We start from the raw sequence: 22,464 nt of genomic DNA, 5'->3' as shown, positions 1-22,464 counted from the left end.
CTGTAGTATACAGCCGCTAATAGGTACTGGAAGGATTAAGATTTTTTTAATAGAAGTATTTTACAAATCTGTTTAACTTTCTTGCATCAGTTGATCAAAAAAAAAGTTTTCCACCGGAGTACCCCTTTAAGACAATGCTGGAAATGAATTTTTGGAATATATTAAAGGAGTACTCTAGTGCAGAGTGTTCCTGCTCCGTCCGGCCCAGGCTGCCTCGGCCGGCGATAGGCTGAGCACCATGTGACGCTTCGTTACACCCGGAAGTATGAAGGAGATGCACCAGAGGACCGATCAGCTGTAGCGGCGCTCCTCGGGAACCCAGGGAGGTGAGTGATGGTTCATTTTCATTTATTTTGCAGCCCGGGCAGGACGGAGCAGGAATACTCTGCACTAGAGTACTCCTTTAAGTTACAAAATCATTGTACAATTGGAGGATAAGTCCTGTGATAAACACCTACACAGCATGAAGATTTACCTTAAGTTAAAGCAGTGGTCTTAAAACTGTGGCCCTCCAGCTGTTACAAAACTACAACTCCCAGCATGCCCAGACAGCCTCCGGCTGTCTGGGCATGCTGGGAGTTGTAGTTTTGCAATAATTGTAGGTCAACAGTTTAGAGGCCAATGTTGTAGAGGATATGACCAGACAGGTGCAATCATGGGCACTTACCACCTTCCTTTGTCTGGCTTTGACTACACTTAAATAGTCAGAGTGGTTGACAAATTATAAGTGGTATTGGAGTTCAATTCCATCTACTTCAATGGAGCTGACCTGCAATACCCCACACAACCTGTGAACAGATGTGATGCTATTCCTGTTAGAAAGCCGACATGTTTTCCCCAATTCTGATGCTACATTGTTATGGGAACGGCCCTGTCCCGTTTCTCACCAGTCCATCTTTGCTCTTTTGTGGTCTTTCTTGTTGTGGTCTTCAGTGTATTCTTTCCCGTTGTATTGTGTTAGCCCGTTGTTGTTAGTCCATTTCTTGGGAGACATGGCTTTCCTTTTCCTGTTAGGCAGCGGACTGGCTTGTTCTGTGTTTCTCGGCTTTGGAGAGTCTCTGGGAGTCGCCTTGTCCTTGTTAAGTTTCAGGCGATTTAGTAAGGTGCTTTGCACCTGTGCGGTCTTGTGTACGCCATTGCTGCTGCCCAGGGGTGACAGGCCACAGTCCTTATCATAAGTGTCCAGGTCTGTTGTCTCAGTGTGGACATTCGTGGTGGGCACCTCACGCTCCACCATAGGACTATCTGGAGGGCTGTGATCCATACTGGCTGCAGAGTCTTCTACAGAACCACCGCCGTCTTCTACAGAACCACCGCCGTCTTCTACAGAACCACCGCCGTCTTCTACAGAACCACCGCCGTCTTCTACAGAACCACCGCCGTCTTCTACAGAACCACCGCCGTCTTCTACAGAACCACCGCCGTCTTCTACAGAACCACCGCCGTCTTCTACAGAACCACCGCCGTCTTCTACAGAACCACCGCCGTCTTCTACAGAACCACCGCCGTCTTCTACAGAACCACCGCCGTCTTCTACAGAACCACCGCCGTCTTCTACAGAACCACCGCCGTCTTCTACAGAACCACCGCCGTCTTCTACAGAACCACCGCCGTCTTCTACAGAACCACCGCCGTCTTCTGCAGGATCATGATCAGGTTCATCATCACTTTTGGCCTCATCCGTACAGAGCGGCCACCCCTCCATACTCCCAGGCTCACTGTCTATACTCTTCCTTTTTGCAGAAGATTCTTCCATATTAACATTTGCATCGCCTTCTTCCTGGACCCCGGGGGACACAGACCGCTCACTAGCATTCCCTTCATATGAGCGATCGTCTATAAGTCCTGTGACGCCTTCACCAGAGTTTTCTTTGTCTTTCTCTATGGACACCGTCATATCGGGCAGTAAAAACTTCTGAGGGTTTTTATGTTTTGCACTATCCTCTCGGGTGTCAGAAGGTGAGTTACAATTGGAAATCACATCTTCAGTTTCTTTTGATCCGGTGTCCACAGAATTTGGCGCAGAGTCATCGTGTTCTTGTTCCACCTCCATCGGATCAGCAGCGTTTTCAGGGGTCTCACAGGCCTCCGGCTCCTCGTTGTGTTCATCGTCTGATTTGGCTTTAGCGGAGCTCTCATTGCTTAATGGTGGAAGATCAGAAGCCTCATAGTCCAGGGTGGTATTGGGAGAGTCCTTATCATGTGAGGAGGAAGCTGAAGTAGATGCTGGAGAGGATTCTTGTTCTGTCACTTCCTCCTGTTCCTCTATTACATTCTCATCATCGCCATCTTTCTTTCCTTTTTCCCCATCCTCCGCACCAGATGCCATGTCCATCTTTTGATCAGATTCATTTTCTGGATCAGCAGGAACTTCTATATGGTGAAAGAGAGGAATACACAATGTTACATCAAGAATCAACATTAGTTAGATTAGTCTTGGCAAGAGTGTTCTACAACATAAAAAAATAAAGTATCTATATATAAATACAAATATCTATGTTGTTTGGAGTAGCCGTACTAGGCCATTGAGGCGGATGCAAAATCCCACATGTTGCAGAATCTTGTAATAACCTTTTTTTTATTGGACTAATAGCATTTTGTAGAGAAGCTTTTAGGAATCCTCCCTTTATCAAGTCAAAAGCATTTCTGAGCACATAAGAAGAAAACACATTTTACATTTCAAAAAATATGCAGGGGGTTAAAAACAGATTATTTCAACCCATGCACATTTTGTGAGATGTAACCTGTGCATTAAATATATATATATATATATATATATATATATATATATATATATATATATATATATATATATATATATATATATATATATGGTTGATAATAGGCAGCACACCAAAGTTAGTGCAAATAAAGGTGTTCTTTATTCCATATACGAGACAACATTTCAGCGATCTCACACATCGCCATTTTCAAGTGTTTAACAAGTGATACTAATGGGGTTTAAATACATGCACTTAAATATATGCACTTAATTTGTATGTATAACAACTATAATATGATACACTGTATTTGGATAAGCAATTGTATTTTTTATGATTGTTACACTGTTTTGACACTTGTAAATAGGTCATGTGATATGCAAATTTTGATGATGTCACTAATGAAGGGGTGTATTTAAACCCCATTAGTATCACTTATTAAACACTTGAAAATGGCGATGTGTGAGATCGCTGAAATGTTGTCTCGTATATGGAATAAAGAACACCTTTATTTGCAGTAACTTTGGTGTGCTGCCTATTATCAACCTTATCTAAAGTGGGATCGGTGCACAGAGATCCAATTGGCGTGCACCCCTTGGACTCTTTTTACTGGATGTGCTGCTTACTATTGGTATGTGTGTGTGTGTGTGTATATATATTATATATACGGGATGAGTATTTAACTCAGGGAGAGTTCACCACTCCTGGTGTGACGGAGCTTTCAAGGGCCACTAAGCACTCCGCAGGCATTCTGGGTAGGGGAATATGCAAATCAGCTCATTACGTCACCTTTTCAGGCGATGTTCCCTGGTATCAACTTCGCTCCAGTTACGGAATATAAAAAGCTAATCGGGATTAATGCCAAGCCAGAACTCTCTCTCCAGAAGGAAAGGGCACCCATCTGCAAACAGCTGTTTCGAGGTACTTGCCCCTCGTCAGTACAGAGCAGGGTAATCTGGCTTTGCTGAGATGAGGGGCCTTAGACCCCTCATCTCAGCCAAGCCAGATTACCCTGCTCTGTACTGACGAGGGGCAAGTACCCCGAAACAGCTGTTTGCAGATGGGTGCCCTTTCCTTCTGGAGAGAGAGTTCTGGCTTGGCATTAATCCCGATTAGCTTTTTATATTCCGTAACTGGAGCTAAGCTGATACCAGGGAACATCGCCTGAAAAGGTGATGTAATGAGCTGATTTGCATATTCATATTATATCTATCTATCTATCTATCTATCTATCTATATATATATATATATATATATATATGAAAAAGGAATAAGTATTCTCCTTAGGAAGGAGCACTGCTTCTGGTGTACAGAGATTCAAAAAGGGCATTAGCACTCCGCAGGCTTCTGGGTAATTGAATATGCAAAGTAGCTCAACACCCCACCTTTTTAGGTAGCATGCCCTAGAATCAGCTTTAGCTCCAGTTACGGAGACTCAAAAACTGATTGGGTTTTATGCCTCTGGCTTGGCATAAAACCCAATCAGTTTTTGAGTCTCCGTAACTGGAGCTAAAGCTGATTCTAGGGCATGCTACCTGAAAAGGTGGGGTGTTGAGCTACTTTGCATATTTTATTTATATATCTCTATATCTCTATCTCTCTCTCTCTCTCTCTCTCTCTATCTATATTTGCTCTGGGATACACTGAAAAAAAAATTGACCCGAAAACGAAAATGCTTTGCCCCGTCCACTTTTTTTTTTTTTTTTTTTTATATACCGCATATACTCTAGTATAAGCCAAGGCCCCCAATTTCACCCCTAAAACCCAGGAAAAGTTATTGACTCGACTATAAGCCTAGGGTGGGAAATACTTCATCACCCTATGTCATCATCCAGACCCCCATCATCACCGCCTGTCAATCCCTTCATCAGTGGTCTTCAACCTGCGGAACTCCAGATGTTGCAAAACTACAACTCCCAGCATGCCCCAGCAGGGAGGCTGCGCATGAACGTCCCTGTGCGCTGTCAGGGCAACGTCACTAGTACGGGGCCAGGCCCGGAGCGGAGAAGGGGGCCTCCCGGTGAAAAAGGACAGCCCGGAACGACTAACCCTCCCCACCGGACGTTCCATGCAGCATAGATGGCCCGGACCAGCTCACCCTTCCTTCCCACCTAGCGGAGGCGAGTAGAAAACTAAAGGGAAAGGGGTCTGGATGATGACGAAGGCCGCAGTGGTCTTCAACCTGTGGACATCCAGAGGTTTCAAAACTACAACTCCCAGCATCGCCGGACAGCTGGCATGCTGGGAGTTGTAGTTTTGCAACATCTGGAGGTTTCGCAGGTTGAAGACCACTGATGAAGGGATTGACAGGGGGAGAGTTCACTCGAGTATAAGCCGAGGGGGGTGTTTTCAGCAAGAAAAATCGTGCTGAAAAACTTGGCTTATACTTGAGTATATACAGTAGTTTAGTTTTTGTAAAATTGTATTAGAGTTTTTTAGTTAAATAATTTCGTGAATTTAAGGTAAAATTGGCCAACATATAGTCCAAAATTTTCCATAATACAAAATTAATTAAATAAAACATACTGATGCAAAACAGTAAATTAAAGTGGCTAAGTGTCTGATCATGGGATGTGACCACTGGGAGACCCAGGGGCCCCAGCTATAGTCCCCACCTTCCGAGGCACACTTGTCTCTACAGTGACAGCCTGCTTGGCCAATCACCTGCATCCAATGTGATTTTTTTTAAATCACTTTTTAGTACTTTTTTTTTTCTGGGAAGTGATGTGACCAAAAATCAGCAATTGGTGTTTGGAATCTTACACCTTTTACAACATTTAGGCATATGCTTTACAGCAAGCCCCATAGACATAGGCAACAATGAACTGAAGCAGTCCCATTCACATAAATGGGATAGTTTTCTGGGCATTCCTAGGGACCTTTGCAGAGGTTATTCCACAGGGAGGGAAAGGCTGATCTGTGAACATCAGCTATTGTGTGTTCCTCTTATCTATATACTGCTGTCACCTTTCACTGTACTTATATCCATGATGATAAGGAGGAGATTTCTGGAAAGTGATATGTACAGAACAGAAAGTCTAGGCTTGTCATTAGGCCTAGTGTACAGAATGGAAAGTGCAAGATTATTTAGCATTTAAATGGGCACGGTCAGATACAAAAACTTTTGATATGTTGTAAAGCCTGTATAACCAATAGGTTTTGCAATTGCTTTCATTAGAAAAATTTCAGCATTTCATACTGAAAAACCAGTCAAACATCTGCCCCTCCCCCCCTGCCTGCTTGGACACATACTAGTCCTGCTGTGTCCATGCTTCATCACCTATGTCATGGACACATTTCCTTGATTGACAGCTGTGAGCGCAGGGCTCAGACCTGGAGGAAAAATCCTCCCACTGTCATCTTGTGTCCGATTACTGTCAGTGAGGACATGCTGGGAGTTGTAGTTTTGCTAATGCTAGGGGAGATGTGAGCAGACAGCATACTGAGGGAGGGGGCGGAGACCTGCACAGTGTGGCCACGCCCCCTCTCTGAGAGAAATTCAGACTAGTGAGCTAAATTAAAAGTGTAATAAAAAAATATAAAGGTGCTAGACACAAAAATTTGATGTACATGGTCAGGATTAGGTACTGAATGATATATTAAAAAAATGTTTTTTTTGGATCTGAAAGGTATAAAATATAGATAGTAAAATGGAGGGGAAAAAAAAAAATCTGCAAAAATTCTTGAAAAAATATATGTTTACCGTTGAGCTCCATTCACTCACCAAGTGACTACTGGAGGTAGCACAATCCTATTTTCAGCTGCCTCAAACAGTGAATGGGAGCTGCAGTGTGGTCACATGACTGACGCTCTATTCAGGAGACTCCAGCCCCTATTATCACAAAATGGACAGCAGGATCTTGTGGACTGGGAATAAGTGTGTTGCTTTTTACACTGTTACCTATATTAGGTTGTGTTCACACTTCTGTTCTTCCTTCACATAGCAGAGGTTTGACTGGCACCTTACATGGGCTGCGAAATGCCTTTTTTTTTTTTTATCTACACCAGTTTCCCAACCAGGGTGCCTCCAGATGTTGCAAAGCTACAACTCCCAGCATGCCTTCGGCTGTCCAGGCATGCTGGGAGTTGCAGTTTTGCAACACCTGAAAGCACCCTGGTTGGGAAACCCTGATCTACACCCCTCACCTTCCTCATTCTCCTCCTCACTCTCCGGCGCTTTATTACTCCGCTCCAGCTCTTCTTCAATATCAGTTTCAGAATCCTCTGACTCTTCTTCCTCCTCCTCCTCTTCTGACCCCTCCGATGAGGAGACTCTACTCTTCTCAGGGCCCTGTCATTGAGAAAAAGGGAAATGCGGCTTCAGTAAAAGGAGTCATTTACAAAAATTTAAGGATCGGACGGCAGCAAGAAATCAAAAAATTCCTTGGCTTAATTCCCTTCAATACCAAACCCAACCTGAGGACAGGGGTGGAGCTGTTTTTGGAAGAATTCAGCTGTTATTCTAATGCTGGATAACCCCTCTAACGCAGCGCCGGCTGATACAGGGCACAGGTTAGCCATCAAGTAGTTGCACGTTGCTTACAAGGTAACTCAATTCCTTTAAAAGATAAAGTAAGCACAGCAAACAATGACTAGTTTCAAAAGGAAAAGACTAGGGAAAGTAGAATGTTCAGCACAAATGGATCCAACGGAGCAATTTATGAAATATAAAACCTCAGTACATGGACATTGTGGACACAGGGGACTCGTTTCGGTCCATCTAATGGGCCTTAGTCATATGGAGTAAGGCTCATCAGGTGGGCCGAAACGTGTCCACAATGTCCAGGTACTGAGGTTTTATATTTAAAGGGGTAGTCCAGTGGTGAAAAACTTATCCCCTATCCTAAGGATGGGGGATAAGTTTGAGATCGCGGGGGGTCCGACTGCTGGGGCCCCCTGCGATCTCTCTGTACGGGGGCCAGGCTCTCCGGCCAGATAGCGGGTGTCGACCCCCGCACGAAGCGGCGGCCAACACGCCCCCTCAATACATCTCAATGGCAGAGCCGGAGACTGCCGAAGGCAGCGCTTCGGCTCTGCCATAGAGTTGTATTGAGGGGGCGTGTCGGCCGCCGCTTCATGCGGAGGACGACACGCCCCCTTCCCGCGGGCTGTCGGGGCTCCGTACAGGAGATCGCAGGGGGCCCCAGCGGTCGGACCCCCCGCGATCTGCAACTTAACCCCTATCCTTAGGAGTTGTTCACCACTGGGTCACCACTGGACTACTCCTTTAATAAATTGCTCCGTTGGATCCATTTGCACTGGACATTCTACTTTCTTCAGCTATCCATTCTAGGCGTTGCCCACGACAGTCCGGACGCATTGGGTATAGAGGAAGTGAGCTGGGACTTCGTTTCCATTTGCAAAGGAAAAGACTGTATGGAAACCACTTCCTTCCCATGGAGTGTCAGGCATGTAACGTACCTTTCTGGTCTTCATCCTGTGATCCTCCGCTCCGTCATCCTGTAACTCTGCATACTTTTTGATGATTTCATCAAGGCGATTCATGGCCATATTACGGTTTTCACGCAGGCGCCGTGCCAGACTTATGTCCTGCACAGCAGGATCATTAACTGGAAAGTGTTCAAATGTACAACAGGTTAATGAAACACGGACATTTACCATATTTAATGGGCACTGTCACTTTAAAAGGAAATCTGTCACCAGTGTCACCTGCACTAACCTGTCCTTCCGGACAGATCGTGCAGGTGACACTGATGACAATGGTACTTACCTTGTCCCGTTCTGTGCAGTCGTTCTTCGGTAATCTACGCCAGTATCTTCAGCTCCAGGCCCGGCTTGGGGCAAGGGCGGAGCTTAGTGACATCACCACTGCTGTTTTCCTGCAGTCAGCAGGACCCAGCAGAGAGCAGCAGCGGTGACGTCACTAAGCTCCGCCCATGCCCCAAGCCGGGCCCAGAGCTTAAAAAGGACATTACCGGTGCTCACTTTTCTTATTGTATCCGTTCCGGGCTTCAGGCGGAGGCGGGACATCGCTGCGGCCGGTGATAGGCTGAAGCTCCGTGTGACGTGCCGGGCTAACAGGAAGTAAGAAGAACACACCCCGGGGACCGAACACCTGTACCGGAGCACCGGGAGAGGGTAGGCAGGTAAGAAAAAGCTTATTTGCTTTTTTTTTTTGCAGCCCGGAATGGATACAATAAGAAAAGTGAGCACCGGACATGTCCTTTAAGATAGCGGCGAAGATTACCGAAGAACGACTGCACGGAACGGGACAAGGTAAGTACTGTTGTCATCAGTGTCATCTAAACTACCTGTCGGTACTGACCGGTTAGTGCAGATGACACTAGTGACAGATTTCCTTTAAAAAAAAATTAACTCTTGACATGTTGTATAGACCTATGAAAAGTTTTGATCGTTCGGGGGTCTGAGTGTTTAGACCGTGACCAATAGCTAGAAGTAGGTGGGAGAAGAGCACGCTATTAGAGACAAACTTACAATTCAGGTCTATGGGATTGTCTTCCTCAGCTGCACTTTTCTCCGGGCTCGTTCTAACAATTGGTCAGGATTTGAACACTCAGACCCCAAACAGATTAAAACATGTTAAAAAAAAACAAAAAAATTAAGTGACAGGTACACTTTAAACACCACCAGTAGCATATAAAAACTAAATATACAGAACAAATAGATGCAACTTTACACAGCAGTCTGGTTACCAAGATAACCTGCAGACAGTTGTCTAGTGATCGTGGGGGTGACGGGTGCAGACATGATATTTTAAGGTGTTTTTCCCCAATCCCATGGATAGGAAATAATAGGGATGTAAGAAAAAAATCGATTCTCGCGATAATCGCGATTTTTTCATTTGCCGATACTGAATCGATTCAAAATATTTTTGAATCGATTCTTTTAGGGATGTGGAATTTGTATCTCCTGACGCCCGGAACAGCATGTCCTGTCCTGGGCATTAGGAGATAAAAGTTCCACATTTGTGGAGCCGGGCAGGCCGGATCTGACACGGCGTCGCTCTGGGTGTATGGAGCGGGCTCCGACTCGTGCCCGCTCCGTACTATGCGACCCCCGGCTGATTTCAGTAGCCGGGGGCTGCCGCTAATAGCCAGCATGCGGCGATCGCCGCGGCTGGCCATTAAAAGGAGTACTCCGGTGCACACTTTTCTCATGTTATCCCGTCCGGGCTGCAAAATAAAAGAAAACGCACTTTATCTTACCTGCCAACGAGCCCCCGTAGCTCCGGTACAGGTGTTCGCCTCTGCTGGTGATAGGCTGAAGCTCCATGTGACGTGTCGGGCTAACAGGAAGTAAGAAGAATACAGCCCGGGGACCGAACACCTGTACCGGAGCTCCGGGGGCTCGTTTGCAGGTAAGAGAAAGTGCGTTTTCTTTTATTTTGCAGCCCGGACGGGATAACATGAGAAAAGTGAGCACCGGAGTACTAGATCGCCGCTGTCAAAGCTGACAGCGGCGTCTATTGGGATCTATGAATGCTCCCAGGTGGGCGATGTATCGGGATGTATCGTCACCTAGACGGTATCGCGATATATCGGGATATATCGAATCGCCAAACTGGTATCGCGATTCGAATCGAATCGCCAAATTCTTGGCGATTCACACCCCTAGGAAATAAGTACTTGTTGATAAAATTATATTTTGATATCTATGCTCCCTGTATTCAAATGTGTAAAATGTTTAATATATATAAAATAGGACCGGGTCTTATATAAATTTTAGCCCCAAAAAACACACTAGGGCTTATTTTCAGGGTAGGGCTTATTTATTTAATCAGCCCAGCGCTGCACCCCACAATCCCCACATCGGGGGACTGATCATTTGTCACCCGCGAGCGCAGCTTCTCTCCCCCCCTGACAAATAATTATCAGCCGCTGCGCTGTATCTATTCCTGTGCCCGGGCTGCAAATATTAAAAAGCAATCTTTAACTTACGTTCGTCCTCCATTCCCCCGTTGCTAAGGCACCGGCCTCATGGTCCCTCCGCTGTTCTTGCTGCTTCCTAGTGTTGTGACGTCTCAGAGCCTTCAGCCTATCACCGGCCGCAGCGATGTCCCGCCTCTGCCGATGATAGGCTGAGCCGACTGTCATGTAAGAAGCCGGCCGGCGAGCGAGAACAGCGGAGGACAGCGAGGCCGGTACCTTAGCAGCGGGGGAACGGAGGACGAAGGTAAGTTAAAGATTGCTTTTTAATATTTGCAGCCCGGGCATTGTCTAGGTCAGTGGTCTCCAACCTGCGGACCTCCAGATGTTGCAAACATTTGCAACATCTGGAGGTCTGCAGGTTGGAGACCACTGGTCTAGGCCTTATTATCGGGGTAGGGCTTATATTGCAGCCCACCCCGATAATCCGGCTAGGGCCTATTTTCGGGGAAACACGAAATATATATATATATATATATATATATATATATATATATATATATATATATATATATATATATATATAATCTTCCTAGCTTCAGTTAACTCTCTTCTTAGTTCTGACTAGTGCCCAGTGATGCTTGAAACTATGCAACTGACCTCTGGGTAGTAGAATAATGAGATGTATCTATTTAAAACTAATACAGTGATCCCTCAAGTTACAATATAAATTGGTTCCAGGACGACCATTGTATGTTGAGACCATTGTATGTTGAGACCATAAGTCTATGGAAACCTGGCAATTGGTTCTGAAGCCACCAAAATGTCATCCAACAATAGGAAAAGGTGAGGAAGAAAGAAAAATAAGTAGATAACTAATATAGATAAAGTAAATCCTTACATATAAAAGAAATAGCTGCTGGGAGCTGTAATCACTGTCTATGTCAGTGTTTCCCAACCAGGGTGCCTCCAGCTGTTGCAAAACTACAACTACCAGCATGCCCGGACAGCCGTTGGCTGTCCGGGCATGCTGGGAGTTGTAGTTTTGCAACAGCTGGAGGCACCCTGGTGGGGAAACAATGGTTTATGTAGAGGACAGGAGCTTCTTCAGGGTCCTGTACAGTACACACAGTGTCCCAAATGGAGCCGCCCTTACTTGGTGTCCAAAGGAGCAGCTAACCCTGGCACAGGTAAGGAGTAGTACAGAACTTGTAGTTCCTCCCTGTACTGTAGGGGGCGCTACCAGACACCAGTCAGTGCTTGTTCTTCAGTAATAGAGGCGATTTACCAGTAAAATGCCAATTCTGATTGGTCAATTCCTCCAGTTGTGGCACGTTTTGCAGATCTGGACTATCTGCAGCATTGTATGTTGAGTCTGGTTTCAAGTTACAATGATCCAGAAAAGACCATTGTATGTTGAAGCTATTGTATGTTGAGGCCATTGTAAGTTGAGGGATCACTGTATAAGTTTCTATTTTCTCACTGCGTAGTTATAAATCACAATATGGCGCTTGCCTCCTGTTAAAATCCAAACTAGCTAGTGGGCTTGAAGGTGCTGAAGCTTGAATGTACTGGTTTGCTGAGCAGAAAATAAAGTTCTTGACCAATGAGCTGACAACATTACCAACTTATCCATTATGATGTGAATGCTCACTGGCTTTGACAAAAGTTGTTGAATGCCTTAGCTCGGGGGATTCCTGACAGCTTTCCTGACCGTAATCTTGGGATAACCCCTTTAAAAATGTCACTACTTTCAAAGCACAGGCAGCTTGAAACCCTGATATTATGATTTACTCTAAATGACTGAAAAGAATCATCCTAACAGAGCCTTGAGTCATTGCGGTGATCCACTCGCCCTGATTGTCAGACCTGTCTATTTGCGTATTGGGAGAGATCAATCAGGACCGGCGGACCGCCCCAATGACTCAGATCCCTGTTCCCAGGCGAGGTTATAACCATGATATCTCTGGCACCGCTGATCCAGAGTGAATCATACATCACTGTGATAAGATGTCAGTGTTTCATACTGCCTGTGGTTTGCATCCCGAAACTAGCTACAGGATAAGAAAAAACTAAACGTGACATGTCCGGAGGACATGAGTGTTCCAACCCTGACTGATCATGAGCGAGGAGAGAAGTTCACTTTGTGTCTATGAGACCAGGACAGCGCCATAGACTTACATTAGGAGTTTGCCCCTGTCAATTGATACAGAGCCAGAATGCCGTAAGCTCGCCATTTGTTATTGTGATTGATAGAGATGAGCGAAATTACAGTAAATTCGATTCGTCACGAACTTCTCGGCTCGGCGGTTGCTGACTTTTCCTGCATAAATTAGTTCAGCTTTCCGGTGCTCTGGTGGGCTGGAAAAGGTGGATACAGTCCTAGGAAAGAGTCTCCTAGGACTGTATCCACCTTTTACAGCCCCCGGGAGCACCTGAAAGCTGAACTAATTTATGCAGGAAAAGTCATCAACTGCCGAGCTGAGAAGTTCGTAACGAATCAAATTTACTGTAAGTTTGCTCATCTCTAGAGATTGAACAGAGTATTAAAGGGGTACTCCACTGCTCAGCGTTTGGAACAAACTGTTCTGAACGCTGGAGTCGGGAGTTTGTGACACCATAGCCCCACCCCCTCAATGCAAGTCTATGAGAGGTGGAAAGACGCCTGTCAGACTTGCATTGAGGGGGCAGGGCGGTGACATCATGAGGGGGCGAGGCAATGACGTCACGTGCCCCCGGCACCAGTGTTTGGAACAGTTTATTCAAAACGCTGAGCAGCGGAGTACTCCTTTTATTTGAGTAAGGTCCCACGTAGCGTATACGCAGATTATTTTGCTGCGTATCTGCAGCTGCATATTTTTCTACCCATTAAGATCAATGGATAGCAAAATCAGCTGCAGAAAATATGCACCTAATGAATAATTTTATAGATTAGTATTCAATGGTCCAATTCACCTGTTCATTTCTCAGTTTGTGAAGCTTCATGACATCACCGCTGCTTCCCCAAGCCTTCTCTCAGTGAGGCCCAGAAGAGAAGCAGCAGCAGTGACATCATGAAGCTCCGCCCAGCGCGCAGAGAAAGTAACAGGTTAACTGGACTACGGATGGAAGCCAGACTGAAAAAACAAATCGATTAAATCGACTATCCATAAATAATCAGTTGCAGCCATAGTATAAATGATGTCCACGACCAATAAAAACTTTTGCTAGGCCTCTACAACATATCATTTTTAGTTTTTTATAATAGGGACACTTAATTTTACATGGGGTATACTGAAAAGGCTGCTATCCCAGAAAAGTATGGACATGCATTGCCCTCCAGGATGAGAAATGATTGGAGGATACTGGACACTTGTCCATTAATGGCCTAAACATAAATATCTGAAGCTTTCGGCTTCTGTCCTCTGCTTCTCAAGGTAGATTGTGGGGGTAACAGGTGTTAGAAGACCATCAATCATTTCTCACAAAACCCGTTTAGAGTAGGGTCACACGTAGCAGATCTGCAGCGTGTTTCCCGCAGCTAAAATTTCATTTTAGGATTACATTGCTACCCATTTATGTCAAAGGATTCCACTTGCACAAACTCAATGGGGAGAGTTTCAGCAGCTGGAAACTTGCTGTGGATGTGCTGCAATGTGACCCTACCCTACAGTGGACTAGGGGATAGGGGATAAGTTTGAAATCGCGGGGGTCCGACCACTGGGGCCCCCTGCGATCTCTCTGTACAGGGGCCAGGCTCTCCGGCCAGATATCGGGTGTCGACCCCCGCACAAAGCGGTGGCCGACACGCCCCCTCAATACATCTCTATGGCAGAGCCAGAGATTGCCGAAGGCAGCGCTTCGGCTCTGCCATAGAGTTATATTGAGGGGGCGTGTCGGCCGCCGCTTCGTGCTGAGGTCGACACGCCCCCTTCCCGCGGGCTGTCGGGGCTCCGTACAGGAGATCGCAGGGGGCCCCAGCGGTCGGACCCCCCGCAATCTGCAACTTATCCCATATCCTTAGGATAGGGGATAAGTTGTTCACCACTGGACTACTCCTTTAAGGACAGGCCTAAATATTACAATGCTGGAGGGGGTCTGACATTCTGTTCCCTTACAGATACTCTAACCCTATGGGATCTCATCAAAACGACAGAGGTGATGTGCAAGACACAAACATTTTACAAATGAGCAAGTGATTGGAAAGATATCAAAAAAAGCATGTAGCACTCACCCGTTTTTTAAGCTTTGTCTCGTCTTAATGATTATAGTTTCCATGCACAGACGGCATGGTATGGCCTGGATGCCTAGTGTCCCAGCCACATCATGCTGTCTGTGAATGGAAACTATATTCAAAGATTAAAAGGGGTACTCCGCTGCTCAGCGTTTGGAACAAACTGTTCCGAACACTGGAGATTGTTATCTCACACCCCACCCCCTCAATGCAAGTCTATGGGAGGGGGCGTGACTGTTGTCACGCCCCCTCCCATAGACTTGCATTGAGGGGGTGGGGTGTGACATGAGGGGGTGGGGCTATTACGTCACAAGCTCCCGGCTCCAGCATTCTGAGCAGTTTGTTCCAAACGTTGAGCAGCGGAGTACCCCTTTAAAGAATAAAAAGGTAAAAAGCAACTACTCCCGCTTGCCTAAATATGAAGCTACTGACAAAGCTGTAACTTTTCACTCACCACTCTTATAGGGATCAGTCAGGTGGCAGCCAAAGTTATAAATCATATCCAAATGTCTCCTATCCTGGAGCTTGTTACCAAGTTCCCTGAAGGCATCCTGCGCCATGCTTTGCATCTGCTTGCGTGACAGCCCTAAGCGATGCTTATCATTCGCCCGCTCAACCACCTGTAGGACATCCCCATAATCCGGGAAGAGGTCTCGGCTCCCATTGATGAACTTCTCCAAGCGCCGGTTGATTTCCGGGTAGCGCGTACCCCGGTAGAGTATCCTCTGCTCTATGACTCGGCCGGTAAGGCTATTGCAGTCCTTTAGCTCGCAAAGTTTTTCGAAGATTCGCAACAATTTGCGCTTGAGCCTGGACTCCTGGATGTAGCTGGAGTCCTCATCTTCGAGCTCATCCAGGGTCAGCTCCTTTGTCTGTAGCTTTTTAATCTCCACAGAGTATATCCTTAGGAGATTCTCCAGGTAGCGGATCTGACGCTTGGAGCCGGTTTTCTTTACTGGTGCGTCCTCGGTCTCCTCATCGTTTTCGATTACGGCTTCAGTACTCGGTGGGGTGGGCTGCTGGGCGGCTTGCGTCTGCAGGTTGACCTTCCGTTTTTGTGAATTGGCTTTAAGGGCGGTGCACAGTTCATTGATGTAAACAAATATTTTTGACCGCTTGGCTTGTACCCGAGTCAGGCAGCGGCCCACAGTGTTTCGGAACTCGACAGAGGCAAGATAGGAGGGACTGGCCTTGGAGTATCTTCCTTGGAGGAACTCGATCACCTCCGGGTGCTCAGTGGTCAATTTTGTGCAGAATTCAACAAACTGAAACAAAACAACATATATCCCAAAATTAAAATAGTCTGAGATTTTTGTTAGTGTTTCCCAACTTGTGGTTCCGACAACTGTTGCACAACTACTGTTCCCACCATGCTCTGACAGCCTCTGGCATGATGGGAGTTAGTTTTGCCAAAACTGGAGGGTGACAGGTTGGAGACCACTGATCTAATGCAATAGTATACCACCCATGGATATCCAGAAGGCTGCCAGGGAATGATGGGAGTTGAAGTTTTAAGCAGCTGCAGAGCTACGAGTTGGAGAACACATCTTATGTAACAGTCTTCAACTTTTGCCTCTCATGATGGAAGCTGTAGTTCTGCAACAGGTTGGTGGGGAACACTTACCTGCTAAAGCCCTTTATGTGCCCCTTTCAAATGATTCTTTCATCTAGCTTCCATATGTCCCATCACTTTAGTGTTATAAAGCAGTGGTCTCCGGACTGTGCAAAACTACAACTCCCAGCATGCCAGGACAGCCAACAATAGGAGTTGTAGTTTTGCAACATCTGGTAGGCCACGTCTGGGAGATCACAGTTATAAAGTAATGTAATTACATAACACATATATGGTTGTCTTGTCACGTAACCTGCACTGCTATATAATACTGCGACTATACAAAAAAAAAACTCCCATGCTACAAGGTGTCCAACGCTGTTGCATAACCTGAGACCATTAATTTTACTTTTGTGGCATCAGAGCTGCAGGATGCTTAGAGGGTAGTGGGATGGCAGAAGTGTAATTTTAAATTAAGTATTGGGCGTATACTCTCAGACAACCCCTTTAAATGATATGGAAGCAAAAGAATCAGACCAAATCTTTATCTATACATATACATATATATATATACATACACACACACACACACACACACACACACACACACACATATATATATATATACATATACACACACACACACACATATATATATATATATATATATATACATATACACACACACACAAAATAGTTCTAAAAGGGTGCACTAGCATGAAGCGCCTTGTGTCCTCACCTCATTGAACAGCGCCTTATTTTCGGCACTTATGGTCTCGGCCTTACTCCGCTGGCTGCTGCTGCTTTCTTCTGCCTTTCCATTGGTTTGCTTGGGTGAATTACGGAGGCTGGCCTTGGCTTTTGCAGGACGAGGTGGTTCTTCCTCGTCTTCATCGTCGTCTAGCACAATGATCTCATTCACAGCAGACATCTTTCTCTTTCGGAAACTCAAGGTTGGGACGGATTAAACATGGCAGGGCTTATAGGGTGATAACCGAGGGGATCCTGTAAGAGGCACAATAGATATAATACATGAAGAGAACATATTAGGTAAACATAGCCGGCTACAGTCCCCCATATAGTGGAGATTAGGACTCCAACCATTAAATCGATGTAATTGATGAAAATAGATAATTTAAGTTGTTGCACCATAGGTTGTATTGATAAGGATGAGCATTATGATTTTGATTACTGATCTATAGTTAAAATAGATTATTATTTATTTAATAGACATTATTTTCCTTATGAGACATATCATCTTGCTATTCGCTTGTAACTAAGATGAAGACCTTGGGACAAGGCCAAAAGACGCAAGATAAAGAAGAAGTTGGAAGATAGAGACAAAACATCTGAAGAAATATGGACTGTGCAGAAGGACGGATACATCCGGAATTTTCTGGTAAAAAAGGGAAAAGTCAACATAAGTGACCTATGGTTAAGAAACAAATGAATGCTTAAAATGCTAATACATACAGACGCAATACTCAAATAACCAATCAAAATATAACATGATGATTTTGACGTGATAACTAACCTCCCCTTTTTTTCAACTATAAAAAAAACAATGTACTTCCGTATAATAAACAGAACTCCTTGGGACAGCTCCCTAGCAAGTGTGAGCTAAACTTCTGCTGAGAAGGAGATTATACCAACTTTTTGTCTGGTGTTTATTTCTTTGTGTCAACACTCAGCAGTATACAGCGGCAGTCACTCACGTTTTAAGGCCTAACCAGAAGCCAACCTTGGTAGTATAAATACTTTAGGGCAGTGTTTCCCAACCAGGGTGCCTTCAGCTGTTGCAAAACCAACTCCCAGCATGCCCGGACAGCCTGTATATCCGGGTACCAAAACAGGATTTTTTGGTTTTTTTTTTGGCGTTTTAACACTACAACTCCCATCATGTGCTGATTGCTTGTATATCAGAGTTTGATTAGTTGTTGCTCCTGACCTGTAAAATGTGCCCAAACCCAGCAGAGGCCTCATACCATTCCAGTTATGCTTTATATAACCTAGGAGTAATATTGGGCTCCATGTATACTGTACTTGCTGTGGGTTTCAGTTTGGGTTCTACAAGTAAGGTCCAAAAAGACTAAGGAAGAAAAAGCAGCGCTCGCTGGTCACATATGATTAGTTACCCGATGGGGGGTACAGCGCAGCGCTGGGCTGATAATGGGGGGAGTGGTGTCCCACAACCGGTATTGCGGTATGGGAAAAATTCATATTGTGCAGGAAAAAAATAAAAATAAATCGCAATTCGGTATGAACCGGTTATACCGCCCAGCACTACCTAAACTCACCGGATGGATATGGATTCCTTACTAAGTGGAAGCACTGCACCATTAACGGGGTTATTCAGGAAAAAAATTTCTGTCTAAATCCTCTCTGATGACACCTGTCTCGGGAAACGCCCAGTTTAGAAGAGGTTTGCTATGGGGATTTGCTTCTAAACTGGGCGTTTCCCGAGACAGGTGTCATCAGAGAGGACTTAGACAGAAAAGAACAACCTTAAATTCGGAAGTTCATAAGTACTGATGGGATTAAGATTTTTTTAATGGAAGTAATTTACAAATCTGTTTAACATTCTGGAGCCAGTTGATATATATATTAGGGATCGACCGATATCGTTTTTTTAGGGCCGATACCGATAACCGGTGCAGGTTAGGGCCGATAACTTATACCGATATTCCGGTATAAGTTATCGGCTATTTAACCCCCTGCGACACCGCTGCAGATCATTGATTTAAAGCGGGCGCTATAAATCAATGCACTGCAGTGGCTTTTGCGGTGCCATAGGCCGCCGCCGCCACAAGCTTCTCTCCCCCTACCTGTCAGGGTGGTCCGGGCCATCCATCCTTCCTGTAGTGTCCGGCGGCATTCCGGTTGAAGAGTGAACTGGTCCGGGCTGTCCTTCTCCGGCGGTCATCTCCTCCACTCCGGGCAGGCTCCGGCCTAGTACGCTGCATAGACGCCGCTGCGCAGTGACGCCCGTGCGCAGCGACGCACCTGACGTCACCGCGTAGCGCCGTCTATTCAGAGTACTAGGCCGGAGCGGAGAAGATGACCGCCGGAGAAGGACAGCCCGGACCGGTTCACTCTTCACCCGGAACGCCCCCGGACACTACAGGAAGGAAGGATGGATGGCCCGGACCACCCCCATTACGGGTAAGTTTAATTTTTTTATTGACTCAGAGGGTGGGGGAGGGGCCCGACCAGTAAAGCGGTATGGGCAAAAATCCATACCGGTATACCGCCTAGCATCACGGTGGAGGGTGCGACGCGGTGCGGTGGGTCGGGTGTGCGGTGTGGCGGGTCGGGGGGGGGGGGGGGTGGCGGTCGCGGTGCGGGGGACATTATCGGCTTATCAGCAAGGTAATTGCCGATACCGATAATGTCCAAAATCGTGATTATCGGCCGATAATATCGGCCATACCGATAATCGGTCGATCCCTAATATATATATTTAAAAAAAAAGTTTTTTCCTGGATAATCCCTTTAACTCTCCATCTTTGGCACTCACCCTTGGTATCCCGGCCTTCTGGCTAGGATCAGGGAAATATTTATAGATCCGGCCGGGCAGTATATCTGCACTCATCCACTTTTATGTGTTTGTTCTTGTACACAGGATTTGTCAGGATGTGGTAGCCCTTCTGGGTGTCCCTCCTGGTGGTCTATGGGAGGTGTGTGTGGCCATCAGGTAGGGCTGGGCGGTATGACCAAATATTTGTATCACGGTATTTTTTTTAACTTACGGCAGTTCCACGGTATATAACGGTATATAACGGTATTTTCACCCCTCGCCCCAATCATGTGACCCGCGTGCGGTGTTCGGCGGCTCCTCCCCCAAATCATGTGATCCGCCAGCACTGTTCTGCTCCCCTCCAATTAATGATCAGCCCAGCGGGGTACTACTCAAATATGTCACCTTCAAGCACTGCCCTCCTCCTTCTTGGGGGCCGACGACAGCCAATGGCTGTCCGGGCATGCTGGGAGTTGTAGTTTTGCATCAGCTGGAGGTCCGCAGGTTGGAGACCACTACTGTACGCTGTATCCCTATACCCGGGCTGCAAAAGATACAGAAAATACATTTTAACTTACCTACGTCGGCCACACGCTGGGGACGGGAACGTCGGACAGCCGTCAGCCTATCACCGACTGGAGCGATGTCCCGCCCCGACCAGTGATAGGCTGAGCGCACTGTCATGAAAGAAGCCGACCAGAGCTCCTTACATGACAGTGCGCTCAGCCTATCACTGGTCGGGGCGGGACATCGCTCCGGTCGGTGATAGGCTGGCGGCTGTCCGACGTCCCCGTCCCCAGCGAAAGGCCGACGTAGGTAAGTTACAGTTTATTTTCTTTATCTTTTGCAGCCCGGGCATATGGATACAGCGTACAGCAGTGGTCACAAACCTGCGGACCTCCAGCTGTTGCAAAACTACAACTCCCAGCATGCCCGGACAGCCGTTTTGCAACATTTGGAGGTCTGCAGGTTGGAGACCACTGGCGTACAGTATAGCGTTCCAGCGCCTGGCGGCCCCCAACAAAGGAGGGGGGCAGTGCTGGCGGGTGATATATGTGAGTAGTACCCCGCTGGGCTAATCATTAATTGGGGGGGGGGGGGGGGGGGTAGAACAGCGCTGGCTGATAACAGGATTAGTTCCCCGATGTGGGGACAGCGCTGCGCTGGGCTGATAATACATTCCCGAGGGGGAGGGGCCCAACCTGTATTGCGGTATGGGGGAAAATTCATATCGTGCAGCCCAAAGAATTCGGTATTCGGTATGAACCGGTATACTGCCCAGCCATACTATCAGGTTCCTCGCCTCCCTTCAACCCCCGGGCACCTTGGCTTCAGTCGAGATGCCATCAGTATACATCTCCTTGGCTGATACAGTGGTTAACACCTAGGTTGAAGCCAGGGGCATTTGTGGCCCCTTAGTAGCTTTGCTGAAAAGGGGCATCAAAGCTGGATCCTCCTTGCAGGTGCCTTTTGGCCCGGAGGTGAAGGGTAGGTTTGTTGGGGGGCCTCTCTCCTGTTGGAGAAGGGCTTAGTGATAGACCGCATCCTTTGTTCACTTTTTTTAGTGTGACACGTTTGCACTTTTTCTTGCATTTTGGGTGATACAGAACACAATTAAAAAAATAAAATAAAAATTACACATACAAACATACAATTTATATCTATACACACTTTCCCCTATCGGCCATATGTACAGTCATTTGCAAGGCTGTTTTTGTTTACCTTCCATCAGATGTACACAATGGGAGTATTCCCTGATGTATACTCAACATATGCCACTATATACAGCGGCAAAACCTTTGGGCCTACCATAGGCTCCCATTGTTAAGAATAAATATACACTGTAGCAGACTTAACTCTCCTACTATACAGTAAAAGCCCCAGTCATCAGGACCAGCCCCCCGTGTATGGGGACCTCCCGACGCTTCCCAACAGACGTGACGATGGGGGAGGGGACAGATCAGACATGTTGGATTTCAACCCCCCAATCCCTTTGTTCTTGAAGAGAGAAGCCTCCGAGTTGATCATCATACATATGTATAGCTACCTAAGGACAGTGACAGCCAGAACCAGCCGTGTCATACATGTGGGATCTATACACATAAGTAAACAGAACTTCTCACATACACCAAGGTAAACATGACATGTGAACAGGGTCCTAGGCTATGGCCACTTTTCTGAAGTCCATTAGTGAAATCTACAGACCCCAACAAGACCGAGAAGGGCCAAGGGGGTCACGTTGGCATAATTCTATCCTATGTGGTACATGATATTCTATTCCACCATATACAGTAAAAAAATAAAAACACATACAGTGAAGTTACAGGACCTGCAGTCGCTCATGTGTGTGTGAGATAGAAATATATGTGTATATATATATTTCCCCTTTCTCTCACTCTCTATGTGGTCACTCGTGTGTGTGTGTGTATATATATCTCAAGTTGTATATACCACGGCCATCCACATCTATACGCCACGGCCACCCACATCTATACGCCACGACGACGCGGCCCCCCACATCTATACGCCACTGCCCCCCCACCCATCTATAGGCGCCGCGCCCCCCCATCCACACACACATATCTATAGGCGCCGGCCCCCACATCTATAGGCGC

General features: G+C 46.3%; 1 protein-coding gene across 1 annotated transcript in view; it reads right to left on the bottom strand.

The window, feature by feature from the left end:
- The window catches only part of DAXX (death domain associated protein), a 28,074-nt gene that overhangs the window by 4,580 nt on the left and 1,030 nt on the right, over window positions 1-22,464 (bottom strand). The window contains exons 2-6 of the mRNA XM_056539498.1: window positions 17,072-17,337; window positions 15,235-16,045; window positions 8,142-8,290; window positions 6,867-7,011; window positions 888-2,373 (exon numbers count right to left, since the gene is read on the bottom strand). Coding sequence (XP_056395473.1) covers window positions 888-2,373; window positions 6,867-7,011; window positions 8,142-8,290; window positions 15,235-16,045; window positions 17,072-17,263 — 2,783 coding nt within the window. The 5' untranslated portion in view covers window positions 17,264-17,337. The remainder of the gene's footprint in view (window positions 1-887; window positions 2,374-6,866; window positions 7,012-8,141; window positions 8,291-15,234; window positions 16,046-17,071; window positions 17,338-22,464) is intronic.

The sequence above is a fragment of the Hyla sarda genome, chromosome 9 (assembly GCF_029499605.1).
Source record: "Hyla sarda isolate aHylSar1 chromosome 9, aHylSar1.hap1, whole genome shotgun sequence".
Lineage (NCBI taxonomy): Eukaryota > Metazoa > Chordata > Amphibia > Anura > Hylidae > Hyla > Hyla sarda.
The sequence above is the reverse complement of the archived record's forward strand: the minus strand, read 5'-3'. Positions and strand labels throughout refer to the sequence as shown.